The sequence below is a fragment of the Gorilla gorilla genome, chromosome 21 (assembly GCF_029281585.2).
Source record: "Gorilla gorilla gorilla isolate KB3781 chromosome 21, NHGRI_mGorGor1-v2.1_pri, whole genome shotgun sequence".
NCBI lineage: Eukaryota > Metazoa > Chordata > Mammalia > Primates > Hominidae > Gorilla > Gorilla gorilla.
Window position 1 is genome coordinate 10,357,730 of NC_073245.2, and position 26,939 is coordinate 10,384,668.

At 46.7% G+C, this 26,939-nt stretch overlaps 1 protein-coding gene across 6 annotated transcripts; it reads right to left on the reverse strand.

The window, feature by feature from the left end:
* On the reverse strand, window positions 1–26,939 carry TBC1D20 (TBC1 domain family member 20). 6 transcript variants are annotated; one of them, XR_010132278.1, is made up of 10 exons: window positions 26,728–26,939; window positions 12,430–12,615; window positions 9,587–9,667; window positions 6,378–6,564; window positions 6,109–6,210; window positions 4,783–4,924; window positions 3,642–3,829; window positions 3,086–3,377; window positions 1,978–2,136; window positions 1–281 (listed from the first exon to the last, which is right to left on the reverse strand). XR_010132278.1 is itself a non-coding variant. In XM_063702215.1 (9 exons), exons 1-8 carry the CDS (start codon window positions 26,795–26,797, stop codon window positions 3,122–3,124), a joined length of 1,212 nt encoding a protein of 403 aa, XP_063558285.1. In that variant the 5' UTR covers window positions 26,798–26,939; the 3' UTR covers window positions 1–2,136; window positions 3,086–3,121. The 6 variants fall into 6 exon arrangements, 4 of the variants coding, with proteins under 4 accessions (XP_063558285.1, XP_063558286.1, XP_055228349.1 ...); XM_063702215.1 differs by having other exon boundaries at window positions 1–2,136; XR_008674352.2 differs by lacking the exon at window positions 12,430–12,615 and having other exon boundaries at window positions 1,978–3,377; window positions 26,728–26,919.

The window sequence follows — 26,939 nt, forward strand, 5'->3', positions numbered from 1 at the left end:
TTAGGTTTACCAGTTTATTACAAACGTTATTAGAAAAGGATACAAATAAGTAAACAGCCAGATGAAGATACACACAGGGTGAGGTGTGGACGGGTCCTGGGCAAATGCTGGAGCTTCTGTCCCCGTGGAGTGCGGGTGCGCCACCCTCTTGGCACATGGACGAGTTCTCGTTCCCTCCCTCCGCATGTTCAGCTCTTCAGAAGCTCCCGTGTTCCTGGGCCTTTTATGGAGACGTCATTGGATAGGCATGGCTGAAGCATGGCAACTGTGCTGCAATGAAACTGGACAAAAAGCACAAGGTCTAAACCCAGCAAGGCCTGTCTGTCCAGATGCTTCCTGGCCTCTCTGTGCAGCGTTCCTCCTTCCGGGTATGGGGCAGCATCCTCTCTGGAATGAGGGTCTTATGAGCTACAGTCAGATTAAAGTCTGCTGTTGAGCAAGTGAAATGGGGCAGGAGAAGGTCACAGACAGAGATTCCGTTTTCTGAGGCCTGCAGTGTCCCAACATTATAACAAAGGGTTATGGGACTGATGAACCAGGAACTGTGGACAAAAACATCTACACACGTATAAAATATCACAGTGCCCTGGGCTGCAGCTGGAGTGTGTGGATCATAATTCTTGCAGATGAAACAGAAATAGCAAGACTGTAGGTACTGCCCAAGGTCTCCTAGCCAGTCAAGGCCGACCAGGAGTCCACAGACCATGGCACAGTTCTGGGCCTGACATGGAAGGTGGGAGCATCCAGATCAGAGACCATTCCCACCGAGCTGTGGCCAAGGACGGAATGACAGAAGAGGTGATTAGTAACCACATATGGCTGTTTATTTAATACAGGGCTCTGTACAAAATATTTACACATATTCTTTACAGAATAAGTAAACCACCTGAAGGTAATTAGATAATGCTTTCTTCTCAATGACAGGGAGAATCCTGGTGTCAGCAAAGTTAGAAAACAGATAAACATTCTCCTTCCGAGGCCACAACTCAAGCAAATGCCACTTGCTTCCTAGGATCTGAAAAGCTGTGGCCTTGGGACCCTGGTCACATGCACCTCCTTTCCTCAACCCCTTCAATTCCTTCAGTATTTACAAACAGGCTCGAGTACTTGTGGAAGGAGGGGCAGCTGGTGCCGCCCACTGAGAGGATGACAAGAGGGCCAGCTTGCTTTGGGAGAGCACTGGGAATATCTGCCGCATCATCACCTCTGGAAGAATTTCCTTTGCCCTGATGAATACACCACTGTCTAAATTAATCCATCGACATCACACTTACCCCACGGTGGGGGTCCTGAGCCATGGACAATGATCCATCCCTTTGAGCTTTTTTTGGTTTTAAAGTGCGTAGTGGTGGCTGGGCACGGTGGCTCACGCCTGTAATCCCAGCACTTTGGGAGGACGAGACAGGCAGATCACCTGAGGTCAGGAGTTCGAGACCAGCCTGGCCAACGTGGCGAAACCCCATCTCTACTAAAAATACAAAAATTAGCCAGGCATGGTAGCAGGTGCCTGTAGTCCCAGCTACTCGGGAGGCTGAGGCAGCGAGAATTGCCTGAACTTGGGAGGCGGAGGTTGCAGTGAGCTGAGACTGCACCACTGCACTCCAGCCTGGGCAACAGAGTGAGACTCCATCTCAGAAAAAAGAAAATAATAATAAAATAAATAAAAATAAAGTGCTTAGTGTAACTCAGCGGACAGGGCTCCCAGCTGCTCTGGCTCACCAGCTGCCTGGCATGTGGGACACCCTCCACCCTGCACACAACAGGCATGCAAAGAGGACTGGATATGGTGGGGTGGAGTGCTTCTGGTGTGTTCACTTTAAGAAAACATCTGCCAAGAGAGAAGAGTGCCCAGGAAAGACTAGGAAAATACAAGTACATGGCTGCTTCATACCATATACCCCAATTCTTTAAAGCAGCAAAAGGCACTTTTTTTTTTTCAGGCCAGAGTTAATCTAAAACAAACCTGGCTTTGCTTACAGGGAAGCTGTCCCAGAAGGACTGAGTGATGCCTCTTGTTCCCTAAGGTCTGGAGAGTCTTTGCAAGTTTCCAATGACATTTCCAACCAGGTGGGAGAGACCAGCAGTTGACGAGACAAGTCAGACCCAAAAAATGACGCCAAGGTAGTGAGTGGGTGCCTATTTGGGAGTAGGATGATTTGAGGAAAACAGGAAGAAACACCGGTCAGAAAGTGGCACTTTGGAAGTGGAAAGCTGTTTGCAAATAGCAACTCTGGCTAAAGCGAAAATGTTAATCAAGTAGAAGGTAAAAATCAGGATCTTAGAAGCTCATCCTTTTGATGAGAACTATTTTTTTTTCCGTGAAGGAACTATTATTACTTTAAAAGTGAGGGTAATTTACATATGGGGTGTATATATTCTAAAAATAGTAATAAAAGTACCTTTTATAAGCAATGTTGTGTGGCTTGTAGAAGAAAACAGGGAGGAAAAAAAAGGCAGGCAAAACTAGTCTAGGTCTAGGCCCTAAAAATGAGCATTCCTTCCCACTTGACTGGAAATGCCCATGTGATTTCTAGGCTGAAAATAGGATTTAACGAGTAACCTAGTTCCCTTCTGTCTCTGATTTCTGATCAGCTGATGGAGCTGCTAGTAAGAGGGGCCGATCATGCTCCCAGATGAGTCCCTTGGCCTCTTGCTCTCCATCCCAAGCCTGACTCCTTCAGCAGCAGCCCCCTCCTTCTGTGTCCATCTGATGCAGGCAAGCAGGAGCAGTAAGACGGCATCCCATGTTCCAGTTCACTTTCTACGGGGTGACTAGGAGGTTCCCGGTAACTGGGGCAGCCCAGGCCCAGCAGGTTGCAAAGGCAGCTGCAAGCTTCAGAAACCCACTTCCTCCAACACCGGGGAGGTGGCAGAGAGCCCATCCAAAAGCCCACTGGGAGAGGCATAAGATTCTGTGCCAGGCCCCCAAGTCCCCTCTGTGTCAGGTAGGCTCTGCTATTGGCCTCTGAAGTAAAGGCAAACACAAACGGGCAGGGCAGGGTGGCAGGAATAAAAAACTCTGGACAGAAACCCTTTTAATAAAGGAAATTCCACCCCTCCCAATCCTTCCATGGAAGGGTGAGACCTTAATGTGATGTAAGAGGAAGGTCTTCTCTGGCTTTCAGGGAAACAGCTGCAGCTGAAACTTAGGGGCCCATTCCAGGGCACTTTTCACCACAGCCAGTGCAGCCGCTCCAAGTGCCACTGTCAGCCCCATCACTGCCAGTTTCACAAAGCGGTTGGTCCTTGGCTTGGTCAGGACATCTTTTGTTCCATCTTCAGGCCGCAGAAGTCCCCGAAACCGCTGCCGCAGCACCATATCAGGCCTCTGCTGGGCTGATGCCAGCTCAAAGTCTTTGAAAGTGGAGGCTGCCGTCCTGCAGGGGAAAGAGACGGAAGGAAGGAAGTGGTATGAGAGGGGGAGGAAAGCAAAACTACACCACATAGGCCGCGGGCAGAGCCTTTCATTGCTGGGAAAGCTCTTTTTGATAAAGACCCGTATGTCTACAGTGGGGATTCCACTGGCCTAAGCTCAGATCTCTGGAAACGTGCCCCAACCCTATCCCACCAGACACAAACCTTCCCTCGCTTCTGCTCATTTACAGCCACCCCCATTCAACCAGTGTCCCAGCCTTGCTCACCTCTCAGCTTGCTGTTGGGCGGCGGCCTCCCGAGCAAGTTCGGATGGGGGAAACTGAACAAAAAGGTCTCCTGCTCTGCTGATCAGTGTCTCATAGGGCAAGTCCTGAGGGATCTGGGACAACAGGTGGTGGACCGAGGCCATGTCACAGTCACAGTCCAGGACTTCCTGCTCGCGATACAACACAATCTGTGGGGAGGTAGTAAAGCCTTTTGCAGTCAGAGGCCAGACACACAGGGCCTGGGCCACCTGCACTCCATTATCCTTGCAGATGAATTTAAACTGGTAACAGACAGGACTCAGCCCAAATGTTCAGCAAACTCTTGTATCCATCAAGGAAGTAATAACATATATATGCTCAGTGCTACTCCTACTCTCTGGCCCTTCCTGCAAACTTCCGCCACATGACATGAAAGGCTGACCAGTTACAATCTAAGTCCTTCGGGCATGCTGGGCTGCTCAGGTGTCCCTTTAAGTCTTGAAAGAAATGAAGGAGATTCTTTTAGGAGAAAGAAGAATTATTGGGAGATTCCTGGAGCTCCAGCATAGAAGAAATGGTTCAAAACAGTAGAAAGAACAGTCTTGCTCCCTTTAAGCATCTTCCTTCTGACTGTTGGTCCACAAATCCACAGATGCTCAAGGGACCAGTGGTCATTGAAGGACTTCCCTGAATTCCCATCTCCACCCCATCCCTCAAGACCCTTCTACTAACTGAAGCCCCTATCCTCCACCGCAAGCCGCCTCCCTTGTCTGTCATGACACCAGGTCTCTTCTTTTCTTAAATCTGGAGTTGACAGCTTGTACTACTATTTCCCTAATTGTGTTCGTCAGCTGAACATATATTCCGGACAATGTCAACAGGAACCCTGACAATTCACAATGCAGATTTTAGCATTTTAAAGGTTCAGAAGTGTCATGCGGCAAGAAAAATCTGATTTTGTTTACGCCCAGCATTTCCCAACTTACTATTTTTTGTGTGTGACACCCCCATGAATATTGCACAGAATGGTGTCCAGGGACACCAGCCTGGGAAGTGCTGTCTTTTGCATCTTTCCATAATCCCCAGGTTTCCCTTCAGGGAAAATGACCACAGTGGGATGGGTGATGGTGAACCCAGCTGCTGGCTCGTGGCCTGTACCTACCACGGCTGCAAAGTAAATCGGCATCAGTGGGTGGCAGGCCAGGAAGAAGTCATATAACCGCACGACGTGCCTGAAGTCAGACAGGACATGCCCAAACCAGGTGATGAGCCAGCTGAGGGCAAAGATGGTCCCTACCTCAGCACTAGAAACAAAGGAAAGGCAGGTGTCAGGTCCTGTGGGCCATCCCTTCCCTCTCTCTGGGCCTTATAGTGCTGGTGAGAAGGAAGCATTTAGGAATAAGATTTCTGGAAAATTCAGTTACCTAGGAATTCAGCATCTTCTCCTTACAAAATATTTAATACAAAGTCTTTAAGGTGTACCACAACAGGGTCCTGGCTGCTTTATCTCACTGGGTGCTCGCCTAATGGCCAACAAATGTCAACTACAGGAACGAGAAGCAGTTGTTTTCAGAGAACTACGCCATGATTCTCCTTCTGACTAAGTCTTACCCTTCTCGGGGGCACAGGTACATATTCCCAAGCCTGAAAACATGACTGCATTAATTTTTCAATTAACACGAGACAACTGAAATATCTTAAGATGTAGCTGCCAGACACGGTGAGTCACGCCTATAATCTCAGCACTTTGGGAGGCCAAAGCGGGCGGATCACCTAACATTGGGAGCTCGAGACCAGCCTGACCAACATGGAGAAACCCTGTCTCTACTAAAAATACAAAATTAGCCGAGCGTGGCGGCGCATGCCTGTAATCCCAGCTACTTGAGGCTGAGGCAGAAGAATCGCTTGAACCCGGAAGATAGAGGTTGCAGTGAGCCAAGATCATGCCATTGCACTCCAGCCTGGGCAACAAGAGAAAATACTCCATCTCAAAAAAAAAGAAGGCATAGCCATTACCTTTTAAAAAATTTAAAAAAAAGAGGCATTGGCCAAGAACACATTTCCAACTAAACAGAGAAGAAACAAAACATCACATGGGATTTGCCAAAAAATATTTCTTCTCTTTGGTACTTGGGAAATAAAACAACCCATTGTTGGCCTTCCCCTTCTCGCCGCTGGATCCCACAGGACTTTGTGTTTCTCTTGTGGCAATAACCTCAACATCTTACCTTGGCATACATACCTTATCCACCTCTCCCCACTAGATGTAAACTCAAGGGATGGGCTATGTCCCCCAAAGAGCACAGTCCCCCAAAATGCTCCAAGAACTGAATTACCCAGATTGCTGGTGACTGGAACAACTGGGGAGAACTTAACAAATCCACCCAAGACAATGAGGAAACTGCGCTCGGCTTGTGAGGAGTGTTTCAGGTGTGGGGGGGTGTGGGCGTGTGTATGCATGCACACAGAAATGCAGACACATATGTACCTCTGCATGAAGTCATGGAGCTCTGGATTCACCTGGTCAATGATGGGCATCAGATAGTTTAATATATGCTTGGTGTTGTCCATTGTTGGATCCATAAAATCCCTGGAGGGAGACAATTCAATAAGCCTGGTTACCAAACACTTAGATCAGGGCTCAGGGTGGCGAGGGCTCAAACTCCTAAAAAAGCTGACCAGAAAACGGGCCAGTGAGTTATCCCCAGGACGGCTGAGGAGTGATGCCTGTCGTCTCATGTTCCTCTCTACTGGTACCTGAGGTGGTGGGTAGATAATTTTTCTACCAGGGATGTTGCCAGCCTCTCGCCTACCACCAGCAGAAATGTGACCACAATGTCATGGTAGCCCTGGTAGTAGTGCAGCTGAGGGTTGCGCTCCAAGATGAGGAGGATGATGTCAATCAGTTCTTCCTGGAGCCCTTCTCTCTGTTCCTCTGGCATGCCTGGGGACAGGAACAGAGATGCCTTTGAACATACCAAGCAGCCTAGTTAACAAGGAGGTCGAAGAAGGCCAGCAATGAATTTTCAGAGAAAAAAGGAAAATGAATTACAAATAATTTGGCAACGCATATCAAGATCCACTGTTGATACCACCTGGCATACAGGAAAAGGCAGCCGCTAGCTTTCCAGTGGGGGAAGCCGCAGACACCACCCTAACCAAGTTGCTGCAGTTAATACTGCTGGGACACAGTATTTAACTGCAGTATTTCAACTATGCGAGCCACAGACGGCCTCTGCCTCCCGATGTGATGCACTGACAGAGCTCAGCATCATGTCTGCAGGATTTCTATCAACAGCGCACAGACCTCAATCTCACAATGAAGAAATACCCAATATACCCAAAGTAAGAGAAATTTAACTCTCATACAATACAAAGGAACTGTTCCAGATTAAAAATGGCTAAAGATATATGACAACAGCATGAGAAACGCATAAATCTATATTTCCTTTTCCAGTGAAGCACGTTACTCGAAGAAATGGTGAAATGTGAATAAAATCTGTGGATTAATTAGTTAACTATTTTTCAGTGTTGTTATTGATGTTGCTCAGTGTACTGTGATTACATGAGAGCCTTATATTTAGGAAATATATCTGAAACACTTGGGGTAAAAAGATGTCATGTTTGCAACTTACTCTTAAATAGTTCAGAGAAAAAGTGTATGTCTATGTGTAAAGTGAAGGAAAGACAGAAAGCAGCTAAAAAAGCAAATGTAGGCCGGGCGCGGTGGCTCACGCCTGTAATCCCAGCACTTTGGGAGGCAGAGGCAGGTGGATCACGAGGTCAGGAGATCGAGACCATCCTGGCTAATATGGTGAAAAACCCCGTCTCTAATAAAAAATACAAAAAATTAGCTGGGCGTGGTGGCAGGTGCCTGTAGTCCCAGCTACTTGGGAGGCTGAGGCAGGAGAATGGCATGAACCCAGGAACCAGAGCTTGCAGTGAGCTGAGATCATGCCACTGCACTCCAGCCCGGGCAAGAGAGCAAGACTCCGTCTCCAAAAAAAAAAAAAAAGCAAATGTAGTAAAATGTGAAAACAAAAGGAAATCTGGGTAAAAGGTATCTGGGGAATTCTTTGTCCTATTTTTACAACTTTTCAGTAAGTATGAAATTATATAAAAATAAAAAAATTTTAAAGTTACACGGTCCCCTTTAAACCAAAGCAACCATTACAGGAAAAACTGATCCTCTTGATCCAAAGATGTATTATAGCTGGAAATAGGGAAGCCTGTCTCAGGAGTTCTTTCAGGGAGTTCTTTTACTGCTGGAGCTAGTGCTGCCAGCAGTAAAAATGCCAAGCCTTGGCCTTATGAGCCAGGTTAGAAGAATGGCACATGCACAGCTTCTCCACACCATTAGCTTTTAGTTACAAACACATACTCAGAGAGAGAAAGCAGCTAATGTAAGGGCCCAAACTAAACCGGACAAAGGATTGCAGGTAAGAGCAAAACTCACCTCTTGCCCATATTTACCCCACCCTTTCTCAAGTAAAAAGCATACCCTAAAAGATAAATAAGGAAACGAAGCAAACCCAGGGCTGCTGATAGGTGAAGCAGGGAAAGGAGTGAGAGTAAAAATTAAACCCTGTGTGAATTTTCAGCAGAAAAGCAGTGAGCCAAGCCCAGAAGACCATGAATGGAAAAAGAATATGAAGCCACACTGTAAGTTCAGCCTACAGAAAGCGTATCACAGATATTACATCAATGGAAGAGGAATAAAGGGTTCAGAGGGAAAACAGGTTACCTAGGAAAAAATGGGGGCTGGGCACGGTGACTCTTGCCTGTAATCCCAGCACTTTGGGAGGCTGAGGTACGTGCATCACCTGAGGTCAGGAGTTCGAGAGCAGCCTGGCCAACATGGTGAAACCCCATCTCTATTAAAAACATACACAAACAAAATTAGCCGGGCGTGGTGGCGGGCACCTGTAATCCCAGCTACTTGGGAGGCTGAGGCAGGAGAACTGCCTGAACCTGGGAGGCGGAGGTTGTAGTGAGCTGAGACAGTGCCATTGCACTCCAGCCTGGGCAACAAGAGTGAAACTCTGTCTTTAAAAAAAAAAAAAAAAAAAAAAAAAAGGGAGGCATCTGTCCTATATGATCTCATCCAAACCAGCAGGCTAGGAAAAGGGAATGGACCGTGGGCATGTGCTTTTATCAAAACCACGCTGGCAGGCTACTGCTACCTGGGGATTGCAAGAATCTGTCCAGGGAGCAAGAATGCCAGCAGGAAAGCAGCCCCTTCAACAACAAAAGCCAGGCCAGAGCACAGCGCAGAAGAGGGAGGCAGCCAGCTTAGAGGCTCCTGTTCCCTTTAGCAATTCTCCTCTCTTCATGACCTAAAGGTGGAGTTGCCAGAGGAAGAAAAATAGGTCATCCATGTGAGGTTTGTTGCCCAGTTCCCTTCACTGTGAAAATTGAGACAACGGTCCTTCTTTTCTTTCTTCCTGAAATGAAGAGGTAATTTTAGGAATACATTCTTTTGTTTTTTGTTTTTATTTATTTATTTTTTATCTATTGCTGCTGAACAAATTAAGGAATATACTCTTACACAAACAGGGAATGGCCTCTCTTCCCTCTAAGGAATCTTACATATGTATGCGCAAGGTATCATCGTTTTTAAACCTAATTAAGATATTACTCATTCTTGTTGGTGCCCAGTTCCACACCAATCTGCTCTTTAATGCCAGACTGATGGCTCTAACAATCCTTATTAACTCCTTTTTGTGGCTTCAAGGAAAAACAAAAACCTCTTCTCTCATTCACCACCTCTAGGCCAGGAGAAATTATTTTTGGTTCAGGCTTTCACAGTGGGGGTCTGAAAGTGACCAGTCAAGAAAAGGATGACTCAGCAAAAGGAGAGCTCTGAAGGTCCCTGAGGAGGCAGGGTCCAGCATATTAGGTCACATGGTATGACCTGGAACAGATACAGTCTTTCCAAATGTGGCAGGACCGGGAGAGCTTCTCACCAGGAGGGAACCGCCGCAACGACCGCCGGACGTCCAGCAACACTTGTTGGTAGTCCTTGCTCATCTGCCGTAGGTTCTTCCCTATTGAAGGAAGAGGCACGTTATTGCAGGAATGCCTGAGAAGCCAGACCAGAGGCAAAACATTCTGGGATGACACAAAAGGCCTAGAGGGCACATGTCAGCTTCTCCTGAAGAGGATGATATGACTCAAGATACAACATTTGGCAGGGAATCCCTAGTTTAGTTCCAAACATTATGTTTCCTGCAAGTCACGATGACCCTAAGAGAAGGGAGCACAGACTGCCCAGGAGACAATACAGCAGGGTGGAAAGGAGAGCAAAGACGTAAGGAGGCCAGGCGCCTCATGCAGAAGGCCAATGTGCATCACTGGGAACTGCTCTTAATTTCAAAGTCCACAGCTACAAAATGAGGATATTCCAAGGATCAAATAAAATCATGAATGTGGGAACAACAGACCACTGAAAAAAACCCTAACACCTATAAAGTTGTGGGAGCACCAAGCTGTTTAGAAAGGTATATTGAGACTCACATAAAGAACCACCTGACAACTCTTGACCCAGCAATTCTAAAACTAAAGAGCTGCAAAGAGGAGGCAGTCCTTGTGTTCAGCTGCTAAGTCCAACACAGTGTGAAAGTAAGGAGGCAGCCTCTAGCCATTATACATATAACGAGTGTACATTTCCTCCAACCAAACCAAGCGCTGTATAATAAGCGTACATTTCCCTCACAACCCAAATCAAAAGCTAGAAAGGCTGGGCAACACTTCCTCACACGCGGGCTTCACGGTATAAAAAGATGAGGGAAGTTTGGAACCTGATAGAAGAACATCGTCTCAGGATTCAGGGTGTGAACATGGCACTGCCTTAGCCTTCCAGCAAAAAGCTGACTGCTCTGAAGCAGCCAATTGCAAGGATGATAACCAGTGGCAACTCAACACCTACTGGGTAACATCATGGCGCTGTGAACTTTTTGGTGGCAGAAGTCCTGTTTCAATCATCTCCGGTACCTGGCAATCATAGCACAACTGATATTTGCCAACTGAATTAAAGAATCCTCAGCACCTGGCATTTTGCCACGATGGCAGGAAAGCTACAAGGTGAGTGCACTGAGTGAATGAGCAGCAGAGTGGATTCACTGTTCTACAGGACTTTTACTATTTTGAACTTCATTCCAAGGAACTCTTTTTACCACATGGGCCTTGCACATTAGTTAGGTAACTCTTTTCACAGAATTACAGGATTTTAGAACTCCAAAGGATTTCAGTATTTCCCAATAAAAAGAGGGTGTTTTCTTTTTTTTTGAGTATCTCACTCGGTCGCCCAGGCTGGAGTATACTGGCGCAATCTCGGCTCATTGCAACTTCCGCCTCCTCGGTTCAAGCGATTCTCCTGCCTCAGCTTCCCTAGTAGCTGGAATTACAGGTGTGCGCCACCGTACTCAGCTTATTTTTGTATTTTTAGTAGAGACGGGGTTTCACCATGTTGGCCGGGCTGGTCTCGAACTGCTGACCTCAAGTGATTCACCTGCCTCACCCTCCCAAAATGCTAGGATTACAGGCGTGAGCCACTGTGCCCGGATAAAACAGCGTGTTTTTGTGTGTGTTTAATTTTACTTTACTTTTAGAGACTGGATCTTGCCATGTTGCCCAGGCTGGCCTCAAACTCCTGGGCTCAAGTAATCCTGCCTCGTCCTCCCAAGCAGCTAAGACCAGCCGTGCACCAGCATGTCTGGCTAGTTTTAAAATTTTTGTAGAGACAGGGTTTCGCAATGTTGCCCATGCTGGCCTCAAACTTCCAGTCTCAAGTGATCCTCCTGCCTCAGCGTCCGAAAGTGCTGGAATTACAGGTGTGAGTCACCTCGCCCAGCCACAAAATACGCGTTTTTTTTTTTTTTTTTTTTTTGAGACGGAGTCTCACTCTGTCACCCAGGCTGGAGGACAGTGGCGCAATCTCTGCTCACTGCAACCTCCACCTTCCAGGTTCAAGCAATTCTCTGCCACAGCCTCCTGCGTAGCTGGGATTACAGGCACCTGCCACCATACCTGGCTAATGTTCGTATTTTTTTTTTTTTTAGTAGAGATGGGGTTTCACCATCTTGGCCAGGCTGGTCTTGAACTTCTGACCTCAAGATCCACCTGCCTCAGCCTCCCAAAGTGCTGGGATTACAGGCGTGAGCCACCACACCCGGCCCAAAATATGCATTTTAAAAAAACACTTGCCAAGCAAGTATGCAGAACAAAGCATATGCATTTTTAATAAATTCACTTGCCTAGCCAATATTTTAATCCCTAACAAAAAAAGAACTTGGCTGGGCGTGGTAGCTCACGCCTGTAATCTCAGCACTTTGGGAGGCCGAAGCAGGCTGATCACTTGAGGTCAGGAATTCGAGACCAGCCCGGTCAACATGGCAAAACCCCATCTCTACTAAAAATACAAAAATTAGCCAGGCATGGTAGCGCATGTCTGTAATCCCAGCTACTAGGAAGGCTGAGGCAGGAGAATTGCTTGAACCCAGGGGGCAGAGGTTGCAGTGAGCTGAGATTGTGCCACCGCACTCCAGCCTGGGTGACAGAGCAAGACTCCGTCTCAAAAATAAATAAATAAAATAAAAACAAGTAAAAAAAGAACTCATTCCACTTTTGAATAAAATTCTACTTATCGGTTTGGCCTGATTTTCAGAGTGGGCCCAAGCATTTCCCAAAACACCCTAGATTTATTCGTATACCCTTGGTTTGAAAGGACCATAAAAATTAAAGATCCTGGAATCCTTTTCTCCCTATCTCCTAGATAAGCGCCCCTCACAGCCTCCCCCACTCCCCTTACCTGACATAGGAGGTGGGTCATTGGCACTGACATTGAGGAGCTTGGGCCACACTTTTCGTCTGATCTCATCAGTCAGGAGCCCTCCTTCACTGATAGCCATGCGTCTAAGGGCAGCCACATCAGTGGGATCACTGTTCAGAGCCTGCTGTATCTCTGCCACTTTCTTTTTCCTTTTGGCGTTAAAGTCTGAAAATAAGGATAGGGAAGAATCAGGCGCACGTTCAGCACGTGCATGTTTTCTGCCTGGGACTCAATCTCCTTTTTGATATGAGGTCCAGGTAAGTATCTCCTCTTAGCTCTAAGACTGCCTGCTGGCATAAAGTCTCACAGCCAGATGCACTATTCATTTCAGGCCCAGTCTACCGGGCCTCATGGTGGGAGGCTTGGAGAGCCCATTATAAAACAGATTTTAAATCACCGATTTTTAAAAAGATAGTCTCTTTTTATAGGTCTGAACCAAAAATCATAGGCACAGACTGGAAATAATTATTAGTTGTTGTTGTTTTTAAGAGACAGTGTCGGCTGGGTGCGGTGGCTCACGCCTGTAATCCCAGCACTTTGGGAGGCCGAGGTGGGCGGATCACAAGGTCAGGAATTCGAGACCAGCCTGGCCAATATGGTGAACCCCCGTCTCTCCTAAAAATACAAAAATTAGCTGGGCATGGTGGTGCTCGCCTGTAGTCCCAGCTACTCAGGAGGCTGAGGCAGAAGAATCACTTAAACCTGGGAGGCGGAGGTTGCAGTGAGCCGAGATCATGCCACTGCACTCCAGCCAGGATGACAGAGCGAGACTCCGTCTCGGAAAAAAAAAAAAAAAAAAAAAAAAAGAGACATTGTCTCTCTAAGTCGCCCAGGCTGGCCTCAAACTCCTAGGCAAAACCGATCCTCCCACCTCAAGCCTCCCGAACAGCTGGGACTACAGGTGCATGCCACCACGCCTGGTCCAGAAATAATTACACGTACTTTTTTTTTTTTTTTTTTTGAGACGGAGTCTCGGTCTGTAGCCCAGGCTGGAGTGCAGTGGCGCAATCTCAGCTCACTGCAACCTCCGCCTCCTGGGTCCCGGTTCAAGCAATTCTCCTGCCTCAGCCTCCCAAGTAGCTGGGATTTCAGGCACGCACCACCATGCCCAGCTGTATTTTTGTATTTTTAGCAGAGAGAGCGTTCACAATGTTGGCCAGGGTGGTCATGAACTCCTGACCTCGTGATCCTCCTGCCTCAGTCTCCCAAAGTGCTGGGATTACAGATGTGAGCCACCACGCCCAGCCTATATGTACATTTTTCTTTTTTTTTTTTTTGAGAAGGACTCTTGCTCTGTCGCCAGGCTGGAGTGCAGTGGCACGATCTCGGCTCACTGCAACCTCTGCCTCCCGGGTTCAAGTGATTCTCCTGCCTCAGCCTCCCGATACATTAAAAAAAAAAAAAAAAAAAAAAAAGGTAAGTGAGGCTGGGCACGGTGGCTCATGCCTGTAATCCCAGCACTTTGGGAGGCCGAAGTGGGCAGATAATGAGGTCAGGAGTTCGAGACCAGCCTGGCCAACATGGCAAAACCTCATCTCTACTAAAAATACAAAAATTAGCCAGGCGTGGTGGCATGCACCTGTAATCCCAGCTACTCGGGAGGCTGAGGCAGGAGAGTCGCTTGAACCCAGGAGGCGGAAGTTGCAGTGAGCCAAGATCGTGCCACTGCACTCCAGCCTGGGCGACAGAGTGAGACTCCGTCTCAAAAAAAATGATAAGTGAAAAAAGAAATGTGTTAAAATCAGACAGATCTTGGTTCACATCCTGGCTCTGCCACTTATCTGATCCATAATCTTGGACAGATGACTTCCCTGCTCTGGGCCTCTGGACTGACACCGTCTTGTCAGGATAGTTACCATGGTACACAGTAGATACTTACTAAATATTAGCTCCCCTCCTCACTCTGAAACAACATGTATTTTACAAATCAACCTACAGATATTTAATTAGTACGTAATATGCAAAGCACTAAGGAGATATACTGTGTAAGTAACAAGCAAGGAATTACAACTATAATAAACGCTCAGTAAATTCAGGCATATCTAGCAGTTAGTGTCAATGTTTTCATACAAGAATGTCCATTCTTAATTCCCAAACTTCACAGAGCATATACATCTCTTACTGTAACAATTTTTTCCTGTTGTTTAGATAGGAAAAATACATGTCACCAAAACTCGATACTACATTGAAAACGTAACCACATGAAAAGGTCTCCTGTTACACGCTACTACAACTGGTAAAAACATTAGAACCACATAGAGATTTTTTTTTTTTTTTTTTTTTTGAGATGGAGTCTCACTGTCGCCCAGACTGGAGTGTAGTGGCGCGATCTCAGCTCACTGCAACCTCCCTGTCCCAGGTTCAAGTGATTTTCCTGCCTCAGCCTCCTGAGTAGCTGGGATTACAGGCATGCACCACCATGCTTTGCTAATTTTTTTTTTTTTTAGACAGGGTTTCACCATGTTGGCCAGGCTGGTCTCGAACTCCTGACCTCAAGTGATCCACCTGCCTCAGCCTCCCAAAGTGCTGAGATTACAAGCGTGAGCCACCACGCCTGGCCAACACAGAGATGTTTTCAAAACCAGTGTCAAAGGGTACTTGGGTTTCCAGTGTGGCTGGTGGGGTGAGAGGCTGTGACACTGCATACAAAGGAACTGTTTCTTAAAAACCATAGTAAGTAATGTTTTAAGCATCTTACATCCTTATGTGATAGTCTGTTATTCATAGACATTTTGCCATGTTTAAATTACTTTTTAGGACTGGTCCCTGAGTGGTGCTGTTTACAACTCATTGATTACAATCAGTTAGATTTCTTTGTTCCTTTTCCACGCCCACTGCTTCACTTGACTAGCCTTCAAATAAATAAATAAGTAACTTTTTTGGGAAATTGGTTGGGAATTTGTGGTTAGTAGCTATCATATCATTTTTCTATGTGAAATAACAGAGTATTGCTTTTTGGCCTTTGGCTAAGATCAGGGGAGATAAAGGAGTAAAAGGCTCTGAAAGTTTGCATGCAGAATGTCTGCTTTTAGGGATGGCTTGCGGAAGTTAAATGGATGATGCCTGTATTTCAGTTCTTTCTAGTTGCCAGTACCATTGAGAAAATATGTCAAAAACACAAGAAATGTTACACAAGACAACACCAAACGTCACAAGGCAGTAGACTATAATTGTCAAAAAAGGTGCATGGAGACAATAATGGCCAAGAGCTCAAAGAGACTGCAGTGGGTCAGGGCCAAGCTAACCTGAGAAGTGTACCTTAAAAAGGAAGAGGAGCAAAACTCTCTTGACATGCTTAATTGTGATGTTTAATGAACATCATTGCAGTGTAAGACGACCTTTTTAAAATACATTCTTGGCCGGGGACGGTGGCTCACGTCTGTAATCCCAGCACTTTGGGAGGCCAAGGCAGGCAGATCACCTGAGGTCAGGCGTTCGAGACCAGCCTGGCCAACATGGTGAAACCCTGTCTCTACTTTAAAAATACAAAAAACTAGCCGGGCATGGTGGCAGGCGCCTGTGGTCCCAGCTACTCAGGAGGCTGAGGCAGGAGAATCGCTTGAACCCGCAAGGTGGAGGTTATAGTGAGCCGAGATAGCATCACTGCACTCTAGCCTGGACGTCAGAGCAAGACTCTGTCTCAAAAGAAAAATAAATAAATAAATAAATAAATTCTCTCGGCTTCAGACCTACCTATCTTTGGTCTCTCAAGTTAAACCCAAAGCAGCACCCATCACATCTGCCTTTTCTTTACTTTTGTCTCCTATTGCTTCCGGATACCTTCTTCCTTTTCCTGCAAAGCCCATTCTGCTGGAGTGGAAAAGTCCAATGCCTTGATGCCAGGGTCTTGTTCAGTCACTCAAGATGGAGTGTAGTGGCACAGTCATGGCTCACTGCAGCCTCAACCATATATATATAGTTTAAATAAATCAATAAATCAATAAATTCTCTCTTAATGATGGTTTGAGCCTCACCACTTGATTAGGACAATCAGCATAACCTGTGGAATCTTATTTGGAATTGAATTCTGTATTGTAATTTTGTTCCTGTTCATTTCTAAATTTTATTTTTCTTTCACCGTAAAGATGATACTCTGTTTTAAATGTTAAAAGTGTATGAGCAAAAGGCCGGGCGCAGTGGCTCACACCTGTAATCCCAGCACTTTGGGAGGCCGAGGCAGGCAGATCACGAGGTCAGGTGTTCGAGACCAGCCTGACCAACATGAGGAAACCCCGTCTCTACTAAAAATACAAAAATTAGCCTGGCCTGGTGGCGCACGCCTGTAATCCCAGCTACTCATGAGGCTGAAAGAGGAGAATTGCTTGAACCCCGGTGGCAGAGGCTGGAGTGAGCCAAGATCGCACAACTGCACTCCAGCCTGGGCGCGACATAACGAGACTCCATCTCAAAAACAAACAAACAAAAAAAAGTGTACAAGTTAAGGAAGCCAGGTACAATGGCTCACGCCTGTAATCCCAGTGCTGTGGAGGACCAAGGTGTGAGAATCACTTGAGTCCACAAAATCGAGAACAGCCTGGGCAACAAAGTGAGACCCTGTCTCTACAAAAAGTATGAAAAGTTAGCCAGGCATGGTGGTCCCAGCTACTCAGGAGGCTGGGGCGAGAGGATCACTTGAGCCCAGGAGTACAAGGCTGTGGTGAGCTATGATAGCACCACTGCACTTCAGCCTAGGTGACAGAGCAATACCCTATTATCAAGGCACTGGACTTTTCCACTCCAGCAGAATGGGCTTGGCAGGAAAAGGAGGAAGGTGTCCTGGTGACCTGTCTCTAAAAACAAAAACAAGGCTGGGCACGGTGGTTCATGCCTGTAATCCCAGCATTTTGGGAGGCCGAGGTGGGCAGACCACCTGAGATTGCGAGTTTGAGACCAGCCTGACCAACACGGAGAAACCCCGTCTCTACTAAAAATACAAAATCAGCCGGGCGTGGTGGCGCAGGCCGGTAATGCCAGCTACTCAGGAGGCTGAAGCAGAATCGCTTGAACCCAGGGGGCGGAGATTGCGGTAAACTGAGATTGCGGTAAGCTGAGATTGCAGATCGCGCCATTGCACTCCAGCCTGGGCAACAAGAGCGAAACTCCGTTTCAAAAAAAAAAAAAAACCAGGCTGGGCGCAGTGGCTCACGCCTGTAATCCTCGCACTTTGGGAGGCCGAAGTGGGCAGATCATCTGAGGTCGGGAGTTCGAGATCAGCCTGACTAACATGGAGAAACCCCGTCTCTACTAAAAATACAAAAAATTAGCCGGGCATGGTGGCGCATGCCTGTAATCCCAGCTACTCGGGAGGCTGAGGCAGGAGAATTGCTTGAACCTGGGAGGCAGAGGTTGCAGTGAGCCGAGATCATGCTATATGCCACTGCACTCTAGCCTGGGCAACAAGAGCGAAACTCCGTCTCAAAAACAACAACAACAACAACAACAGCAGCAGCAGCAGCAGCAGCAGCCAGGGACGGTGGCTCATGCCTATAATCCAGCACTTTGTTTTTTTGTTTTTTTTTCGAGACGGAGTCTCACCCTATTGCCCAGACTGGAGTGCAGAGGCGCAATCTCGGCTTACTGCAACCTCCACCTCCCAGGTTCAAGTGATTCTCCTGCCTCAGTCTCCTGAGTAGCTGGGATTACAGGCACGTGCCACCATGCCTGGCTAATTTTTTTTTTTGTATTTTTAGTAGAGACAGGGTTTCACCATGTTGGTCAGGCTAGTCTCAAACTCCTGACCTCGTGACCCACCAGTCTCAGCCTCCCAAAGTACTGAGATTACAGGCGTGAGCCACCACACCTGGCCTATCCCAGCACTTTGGGAGGCCGGGGTGGATGGATCACTGAGGTCAGGAGATCGAGACGAGCCTGGCCAACATGGTGAAACTCCATCTCTATTAAAAATACAATAATTAGGCCAGGTGCGGTGGCTCATGCCTGCAATTCCAGCACTTTGGGAGGCCGAGGTGGGCAGATCATGAGGTCAGGAGATCGAGACCATCTTGGCTAACACGGTGAAACCCTGTCTTTACTAAAAAAATACAAAAAAATTAGCCAGGCGTGGTGGCGGGCGCCTGTAGTCCCAGCTACTCGAGAGGCTGAGGCAGGAGAATGAGGTGAACCTGGGAGGCCGAGCTTGCAGTGAGCTGAGATCACACCACTGCACTCTAGCCTGGGTGACAAGAGCAAAATTCTGCCTCAAAAAAAAAAAAAAGGCAGAAAGAACATGGATTCACCTGCTTATACAAGAAAAAAGGAAAAAAAAAAAGTGTACGAGTTGCCTTGTTACAATAAAACTAAATGTGTATACACACAAAGGAAATGGAGGACATTCAGGGGCTGGGATAAAGGGTACAGAAGAAAGGCCAGGAGATTCGGCCCTTCCATTTGACAGTAAATAGACTAATTAAAAAATATTTATGTAGTATATATTAGGTGCAAGGCACCAGAGAAGTGGAAGATATCACCAGAAGGTAGGGCAGATTTTAGAAATAACTAACAGAAGGTACATTAGGTTTTAGAAGGGACACCAAGCATCTTCCCCAGCAATGTTCTAGTCTGAGACCACAGTGAGTCTACAAACTGTTTCTATGACAAAGCTGTACATTATTATTTTTTTTTATTTTTATTTTTTGAGACAGAGTCTTGCTTTGTCTCCCAGGCTGGAGTGCAGTGAAGCAATCTTGGCTCACTGGAACCTCTGTCTCTTGGGTTCAAACCATTCTCGGGCCTCAGCCTCCCAGGTAGCCAGGATTACAGGCGCATGCTGCCACCACGCCTAGCTAATTTTTTGTATTTTTAGTAGAGACAGGGTTTCACCATGCCAGGCTGGTCTCGAACTCCTGACCTCAAGTGATCTGCCTGCCTCAGGCTCCCAAAGTGCTGGGATTATAGGCATGAGCCATCACGTCCGGCCCATTATTAACATAAAGTTGGTACTAGTAAGTCACAGGTGAGCTACCTATGAGACCTGAAACATAAAAACCACATAAACAGAGGCACTAACTGGTTTGGAGCCATGTGCAATTGGAGGTGCGACAGAAAGATAATAGGAGTAACTTTTCACCTCAGTAAACCTGTCCTCCTGGCTTGACTGCTGTTTCCTGGTAACCTAGTAGGGTGACCATTTGTCCTCATCTGTCTGAGATCTTCCTGGTTTATACCTAGAGTCCTGGCACAATTGTTCACAGCAAACCCTTTCTGCTCACTGTATTCTCACATATGTCCCAGTTTGGAAGCCAAATTAAATGGTTACCTACCTAGAAATCATTACAAATAAAACCCCTTCTGGGCACGCCTATAATCCCAGTACTTTGGGAGGCCAAGGTGGGCAGATTACCTGAAGTCAGGAGATCGAGACCAGCCTGACCAACATGGTGAAACCCTGTCTCTACTAAAAATATAAAAATTAGCCGGGTGTGGTGGTGCACGCTTGTAGTCCCATCTACTCAGGAGGATGAAGCAGGAGAATCGCTCGAACCCGGGAGGCGGAGGTTACAGTGTGCCGAGATCGTGCCACTGTACTCCAGACTGGGCAACAGAGTGACACTCTGTCTCATAAAATAAATAAATAAAAAATAAAATAAAATAGGCCAGGCGTGGTGGCTCATGCCTGTAATCCCAGCACTTTGGGAAGTCGAGGCAAGCGGATCACCTGAGGTCAGGCGTTCGAGACCAGCCTGACCAACATGGCGAAACTCCGTCTCCACTAAAAATACAAAATTAGCCAGGTGTGGTGGCAGGTGCCTGTAATCCTAGTTACTTGGGAGGCTGAGGCAGGAGAATCACTTGAACCCAGGAGGCGGAGGTTACAGTGAGCTGAGATCATGCCACTGCACTCCAGCCTGGGCAACGAGAGCAAAACTCCGTCTCAAAAAAATAAACAAAATAAAAATAAAAATATAATAAAATAAAAACCACTGCTGGGCATGGTTTTTAGTCGAGACGTGGCTCATGCTTATAATCCCAGCACTTTAGGAAGCCGAGGTGGGCGGATTGCTTGACCCCCGGATTTGGAGAGCAACCAGCCTGCGCAACATGGCAAAACCTTGTCTCTACAAAAAATAGGTGGGCGTGACGGCGTGCACCTGTAATTCCAGCTGCTTAGGAGGCAGAGGCGGGTTGTAGTGAGGCATGATTGTGCCACTGCACTCCAGCCTGGGTGACAGAGTAAGACTCTGTCTCAAAAACAAAAAAAAAATCTCCAATTTCTTCTGTCAGCATAGCACCTAGTCAATTGTTCATGAGATGTGTCAAGCTCTTGACTCAGGTGTGTCCTTTCATCCATTCATCCATTCATCCATTCATCCGCCTGCCCATTTGTCCAGTCATTCATCAGTCTGTCACTTAACGGGTGTCTACTTGTACTAAGCACTGTACTGGGGATAAAAAGATGAATTACTCCCTCCCAGCCCTTGAAGGGCTCACAGTAGGGACACAAACAATTATTACATATAATAGAATCTGAGGGATTGTGAAAATCCAGAGGAAAGAATGACTTTTTTTCTTCTTCTTTTTTTTTTGAGACGGAGTTACGCTCTTTGTTGCCCAGGCTGGAGCACAGTGTCGCGATCTCAGCTCACTGCAACCTCCACCTCCCGGGTTTGAGCAGTTCTGCCTCAGCCTCCCGAGTAGCTGGGATTACAGGCATTCACCACCACGCCTGACTAATTTTTTGTATTTTTAGTGGAGATGGGGTTTTGCCATGTTGGCCAGGCTGGTCTTGAAATCCTGACCTCAGGTGATCTGCCTGCCTCGGCCTCCCAAAGTGCTGGGATTACAGGAGTGAGCCACCGCACCTGGCCAAGAATGACTACTTCTAAAGCAGTCAGGAAAGGCTTCACCAAGAATATATTCTGGATCCTTCTTTTAATTTTTTTTTTTTTTTTTTTTTGAGACAGAGTTTCACTCTTGTTGCCCATGATGGAGTGCAATGGCACGATCTCAGCTCACCGCAACCTCCACCTCCCAGGTTCAAGCGATTCACCTGCCTCAGCCTCCCGAGTAGCTGGGATTACAGGCATGCACCACCACACCTGGCTAATTTTGTATTTTTAGTAGAGACAGGGTTTTTCCATGTTGGTCAGGCTGGTCTCGAACTCCCCACCTCAGGTGATCCGCCCACCTTGGCCTCCCAAAGTGCTAGGATTACAGGCATGAGCCACCGCATCTGGCCTTTCTTTTTAATTTTTATTTATTTATTTAGACAGGGTCTCACTCTGTTGCCTTGGCTGGAGTGCAGTGGCACAATCATAGCTCACTGCAGCCTCAACCTCTAGGGCTCAAGCGATCCTCCCACCTCAGCCTTCTATGCCACCATGCCTAATTTTTAAAAAATTTTTTGTAGAGGTGGGGTCTCATTATGTTGCCCAGACTGATCTTGAACTCCTGGGCTCAAGCAATCCTCTTGCCTCAACCTCCCAAAGTGCTAGGATCGCAGATGTGAGCCACCACACTGGGCTCTGGTACGTTCTTAAAGAAAATTTTGCCACAGGGAAGAGTGTGTTAAGGGGAAAGTACTCCAGGCAGAAGAGTTATGTGCAAAGACCTTGTCACATGAAAGAAACACCATGTCCAGGAAACAAAGAGTTCTATGAAGCTGAAGTGCCAGGTAAAGGGAGAGAACAGAAGCAGGTAGCACCGCAGTAAAAGAGGCTGGGCTGGATTCATCCCGCAAAGGAGTCTGGGTTTATCCTGTACTCAGGAGGAAGACAGGGAGGGATTTTACTTTGGGCCTGAGGGCCATCCTTTGGAAGACCAGGCTGTACGTTTTCAAGAGGGGTCAAAAACTCGCAGGAAACAGAGAAGACTTTTTATATAACATCGGTGGAGGCAAAACATGAGAAGAATTTAATTTCCAACAAAGAGAAAAAACCTAACATATTTAATTTTTTTTTAACTTGGGAGTATCCCCGCACTTTCCACACATCACAAATTGACAGCACTTGAGTGGCAATACTGAATACTGCTTGAGGGAAGCTGATATTCAGAAGTCTTGTTAACCTATTTGCTAAGAGTATGATAATTTTTCTTCAGTTTGTTTAGACATACATCCACCCCATCTCTCTTTCTAAATAAGCTATCCGGCAATCTGGGAGAAAGGAAATCTTGTATCTTGGGGAAAAAAACCACTATGCAGTCAACTGAATTTCCATGAGGTTTTGGCAAACCATTTGCCAGAATGTTACTTAATTCTGAACTCAAATCCTCAAATCATACCTCCCATAACTCATTTCTCTTAAGACTCTGTTCCAACTTTTTTTTTTTTTTTTTTTTTTTGAGACAGGGTCTTACTCTGTCACCCAGGCTGGAGAATAGTGGCACGAGCATGGCTCACTGCAGCCTCAACCTTCTGGGCTCAAGTGATCCTCCTGCCTTAGCCTCCCAGGTAGCTGGGACCACAGATAAGCTCCACTGGCCCAGCTAATTTTTGCGTATATATATTTTGTAGAGAAAAAAAGTGTTGCCCAGGGTGATCTCAAACTCCTGGGCTCTAGTGATCCACCCACCTCGACCTCCCAAAGTGCTGGGATTACAGGCGTTGAGCCACCATACCTGGCCTCCAATTCTACTTTTAATCCTGCATTTCAAAATTTACTTACTATTTCAAAATTTTTGGCACTCTGTGGGAACGCAACAAATACGTGCAGAATATAGTAAGTGATTTAGTTTAGTTATTGTTCCTCTGGGAAAAACTGGCTTGCGGTAAATGACATTATTTTTCCCATGCTGTTAAGATGATGCTCACTGCAGAACTCTCTAAACAGATCTGCAGACTCTTTGGCCTGTTTCTAAAACTACTGGTGTTTCCCAGAGTAGGATGCTGTCCCAATGTGGATTTCGGCTGCTGTTTTTTTCAGGCCCCAACACCACCTTCCTCAACCCCACACCCTAGTGATTAAATGTCAGTGGCAGATGGAGAAAGCACTCCCACGTGTGCCACTCTGACAAATACTTGATTCCAACTAAAGGTATAGGCTCTCACTGTGACATAAAAAGGGAAGAGGAAACAGAAAATTCAAGTGAGCTAAAGATGTATGAATTACAGAGTGAGCTCAACTGCTAGACGACACAGGGAGGGAGTTAGCAGCGTCTCCACTGAAAGACAAATTCACAGACATCCTGTTTATTTCCGAAAGAGAAACATCATAGAGCTATTCTTGGGATGTTCAGGAAAAGATTAAAATAAATGCCTATTATCTATTGTATTTCAAGATAAACTTTGTAGATGTAGAGCAGGACGCCCGTTTCTGGACTTGAGAATGCTATGTCTGGCTTGGAATAAAAGCTCACATTTCATCTAGGGGTAGAATGTACGTCATTCTAATCTCCCTCAATCCTTTCTTCTGCAATTTCTTTATTGCCCCACTTACAAGATAGTGCCCTATTATTCCAAAGCTGACACCTTCCAAATTCCTTTATAGTAGAGGTCTTGGCTATCATAACCATGATGGAACGAAATGACTGTCCTACAGCTGGCTGCAAAATATAAGACTGCTATAAATAAATCCCTGATGCCTGAAAAGTAATTCATTCAACAAAGGAAGAGAGGTGTGACTCCGGCCTACTCTTCATTAGAACGCTTACTTTTATTTATTTATTTATTTATAAAGAGGGCAAAGTAGACTTTATTTGAGGGGCACCACAGCAATAGGTATAGAAACAACTGCAACAGGGTTTTGTAGTCAGGGAGGGAGATCAGACTCAACTCCCTAAAATGCTAATTTTAACAATGGGACACTTTATCTGAACTGTGGTTCTTAATGGTTCAGATAAAGATGACACAACCCACTATTGGCTTAAACTTCTCCCAACTCTGGCTACAGAATCCAGGTAAAGATTTCTGCCTCCTCAGAGTAATAGGCATGTCCAAAATCACCTGGATTAGGGCACTTAATACACAGGGAAGGGACGATAACAACTAAAGATGACCACTATCCATGCCTCCTCTAAAAGTTTTTTCATATATTTTTTCATATCACCAAAACAAATACTAACTTGGATCAACTAATTTATATAATGGAATCTCGTGTGAGCGTACAAAATTCCATACTGATTATTTGGTTTAAGCCTGCATTATCATAAAGGCTTTACAGTCTTTAAACTGAAATTAAGCTCAAATTAAATGCTAGTCTTAAAACAATGGAAGGGGGGGCCGTTTTGTGTGGAGGGAGGGAGACAGACATACCCCTACACCCACCCACAACTACTGATATTGACATTGGAAATTAACTTGAAAATGTATGCCTGTAGTCCCAGCTACTCAGGAGGCTGAGGTGGGAGGATCACTTAAGTCCAGGAGTTGGGAGATGACAGTGAGCTTTGACTGTGACACTGCACTCCAACCCGGGTGACAGAGCAAGATCCCATCTCTCAAAAAAAAAAAAAAAAAAAAAAAAAAAATGCTTTAACTCCAAGTCTGTACCAGAAGACCACAGCAGGAGAGGAAAACCTTATTTCAGTCTGGGTAAGAGTTCTATTAAACACAAAATAAAACAAACTAGCCTCTGTTTTTGGAGGTCTTCATTAGTAGTTTCTACAAAACAGTATCCAAATTAGCAAAGATTCTGTTAACTACCTGGAAAAAGCAGGTACCAAGAAAGAATGTTTCACTACAATGGAAAAAAACAGTCTAGTAAGTAAACCAATCTGACTATAAACGCTACAAAAGAGGGATTGTAGCATTAGTAACTTTGCCAACAATACTCTGATATGATTAAAAAACAAAACAATAACAAAAACAAAAAACCTCATCTTTAAATTTGTCCCATTCATCCAGAGAAGCAAAATCAAGGAAACCAGAGGGGTAAGGTCTTGCAACAGATACACAGCTGCACTGCCAACAGGTCACAAGACCCATGCTGCCTAGGGCATTGACTGTTATGCCATGAGGACAGACATCACACAAACACCAGTAATTAAAGGGTTACGGTGCCAAAGGGTTCAGAGCTCCACTTCCATTCAGTATCAGAACATAAGAAAAAGGGAAAAACAGAAAATGAGCCCAAATAAAATATAGATACCAGGAGCTTCCTCAAAATATGTGGGTTGTATTAATAACGTGTTTGGCTCTGTTACGGGCACCATCCATCAGAGGACTGGAAATAGGGAAAGTCACCTTAGTCTTCCTCAAGGAAAAAAGATTATTTAACTTGGTTCACGGTGTACATTCATAATTTTAACTGTCATGTATTTATTGAATGTAAAACATTTGAGAACATAATGTGCAACAAAAACATGATTTCACAGAAATTGTCCGAACTAAAAGAGTATAAAAATAGAAGCGCTTTTTATACAATTATTTACTTATTATTATTATTGAGATAGGGTCTCCATCTGTCACCCAGGCTGGAGTGCAGTGGCGCAATCATAGAGTAGCCTCTAAGTCCTGGGCTCAAGCGATCCTCCTGCCTCAGCCTCCAGAGTCGTTGGGATCACAGGCTCGAGCCTCCACATCCGACTAACTTTTAAAAACTTTTTGTAGAGATGAGGCCTCGCTATGTTTCCCAGCCTGATCTCGAAATCCTGGCCTCAATCGATCCTCCAACCATGGTCTCCCAAAGCGCTGGGATTACAGGCGCGAGCCATAGTGCCCGGCCGCTTGTACACAATTGAATAACATTAAAATAGGTGGCAGAAGACAGACAGAAAGTCGATTCGTGGTTGCCAGGCGTGGTGAATACTGGGGAACGGGGAGTGCCTATTAATGGGTAAGGGTTTCGTTTTGGAATCAGACAGCGGCGATGGCTGCACAACTCTGTGAATTTTCTAAGAATCACTGAACTGTGCACCTTAAAGGAAGAACTGCGTGGTAATTAAATCGGCGGTACGCGGGCAGCGCGTCAATCAAGCCGGCGACAGTGAATGAGGTTCGGGAGAGCTGACATCCCTCGGGGAGGCGGCTCCGGGAGTCTGCGGACGTGGCGGACGCCTGGGACGGGGTGGGCCTGGCCTCCGCGCTCGAGGAGTCCCAGTCCTCTCCAGATGGAAGAAAGCCGGGGCGCGAAGCCCCCGCCCGCTCTTCTGCCTGGGGACGCGACTCTGCCGCCAGGCTCCCTCGGGTCAGCTCGGCACCCGCCCGAGCCCCCCCAGTTCCAGGCCCTCTCCTCATCAGACGTGCCCTGGGCCCTCAGCCTCTTCCTCTCTCGCCGCCCGGAAGCCCGCAGCAGCCCCGGGTCCCCAGCCCGCGCCCCTCCGGCGCCGCCTCCGCCGCCGGCTGCCCCTGCCCCCCGGGCCGCCCTCGCAGGCCGCTCCCGGCGCCCCGGTCGGCTTCCGTACCTGCCTTCTCCGCGCCGCCGTCCCAGTGGCCGGAGGTGGGGCCGTCGCCCTGCGCACTCCGAAGGGCCATGCCCCGGGGCCCCGGGCCCCCACCCGAGCCCCGGCTGGTGGCGGAGCCGGGAGAAGACGCGGCTCCGACCGCGGGACGTAGCGCCCGCTCGGCATCGGCAGCCTCCCCTGCGTCGGCCAGCGGCGCGCAGGCGCGCAGACGC

Excerpts from the sequence above, each read along its gene's own strand:
- TBC1D20 (XM_063702215.1), bottom strand. The coding sequence starts at position 26,797 with ATGGCCCTTCGGAGTGCGCAGGGCGACGGCCCCACCTCCGGCCACTGG. Across the intron at positions 9,668-12,429 it reads TGACCCACCTCCTATGTCAG|GGAAGAACCTACGGCAGATG; the intron begins GTAAGGGGAGTG and ends TTCCTTCAATAG. Across the intron at positions 4,925-6,108 it reads CTCCATGACTTCATGCAGAG|TGCTGAGGTAGGGACCATCT; the intron begins GTACATATGTGT and ends CTTTGTTTCTAG.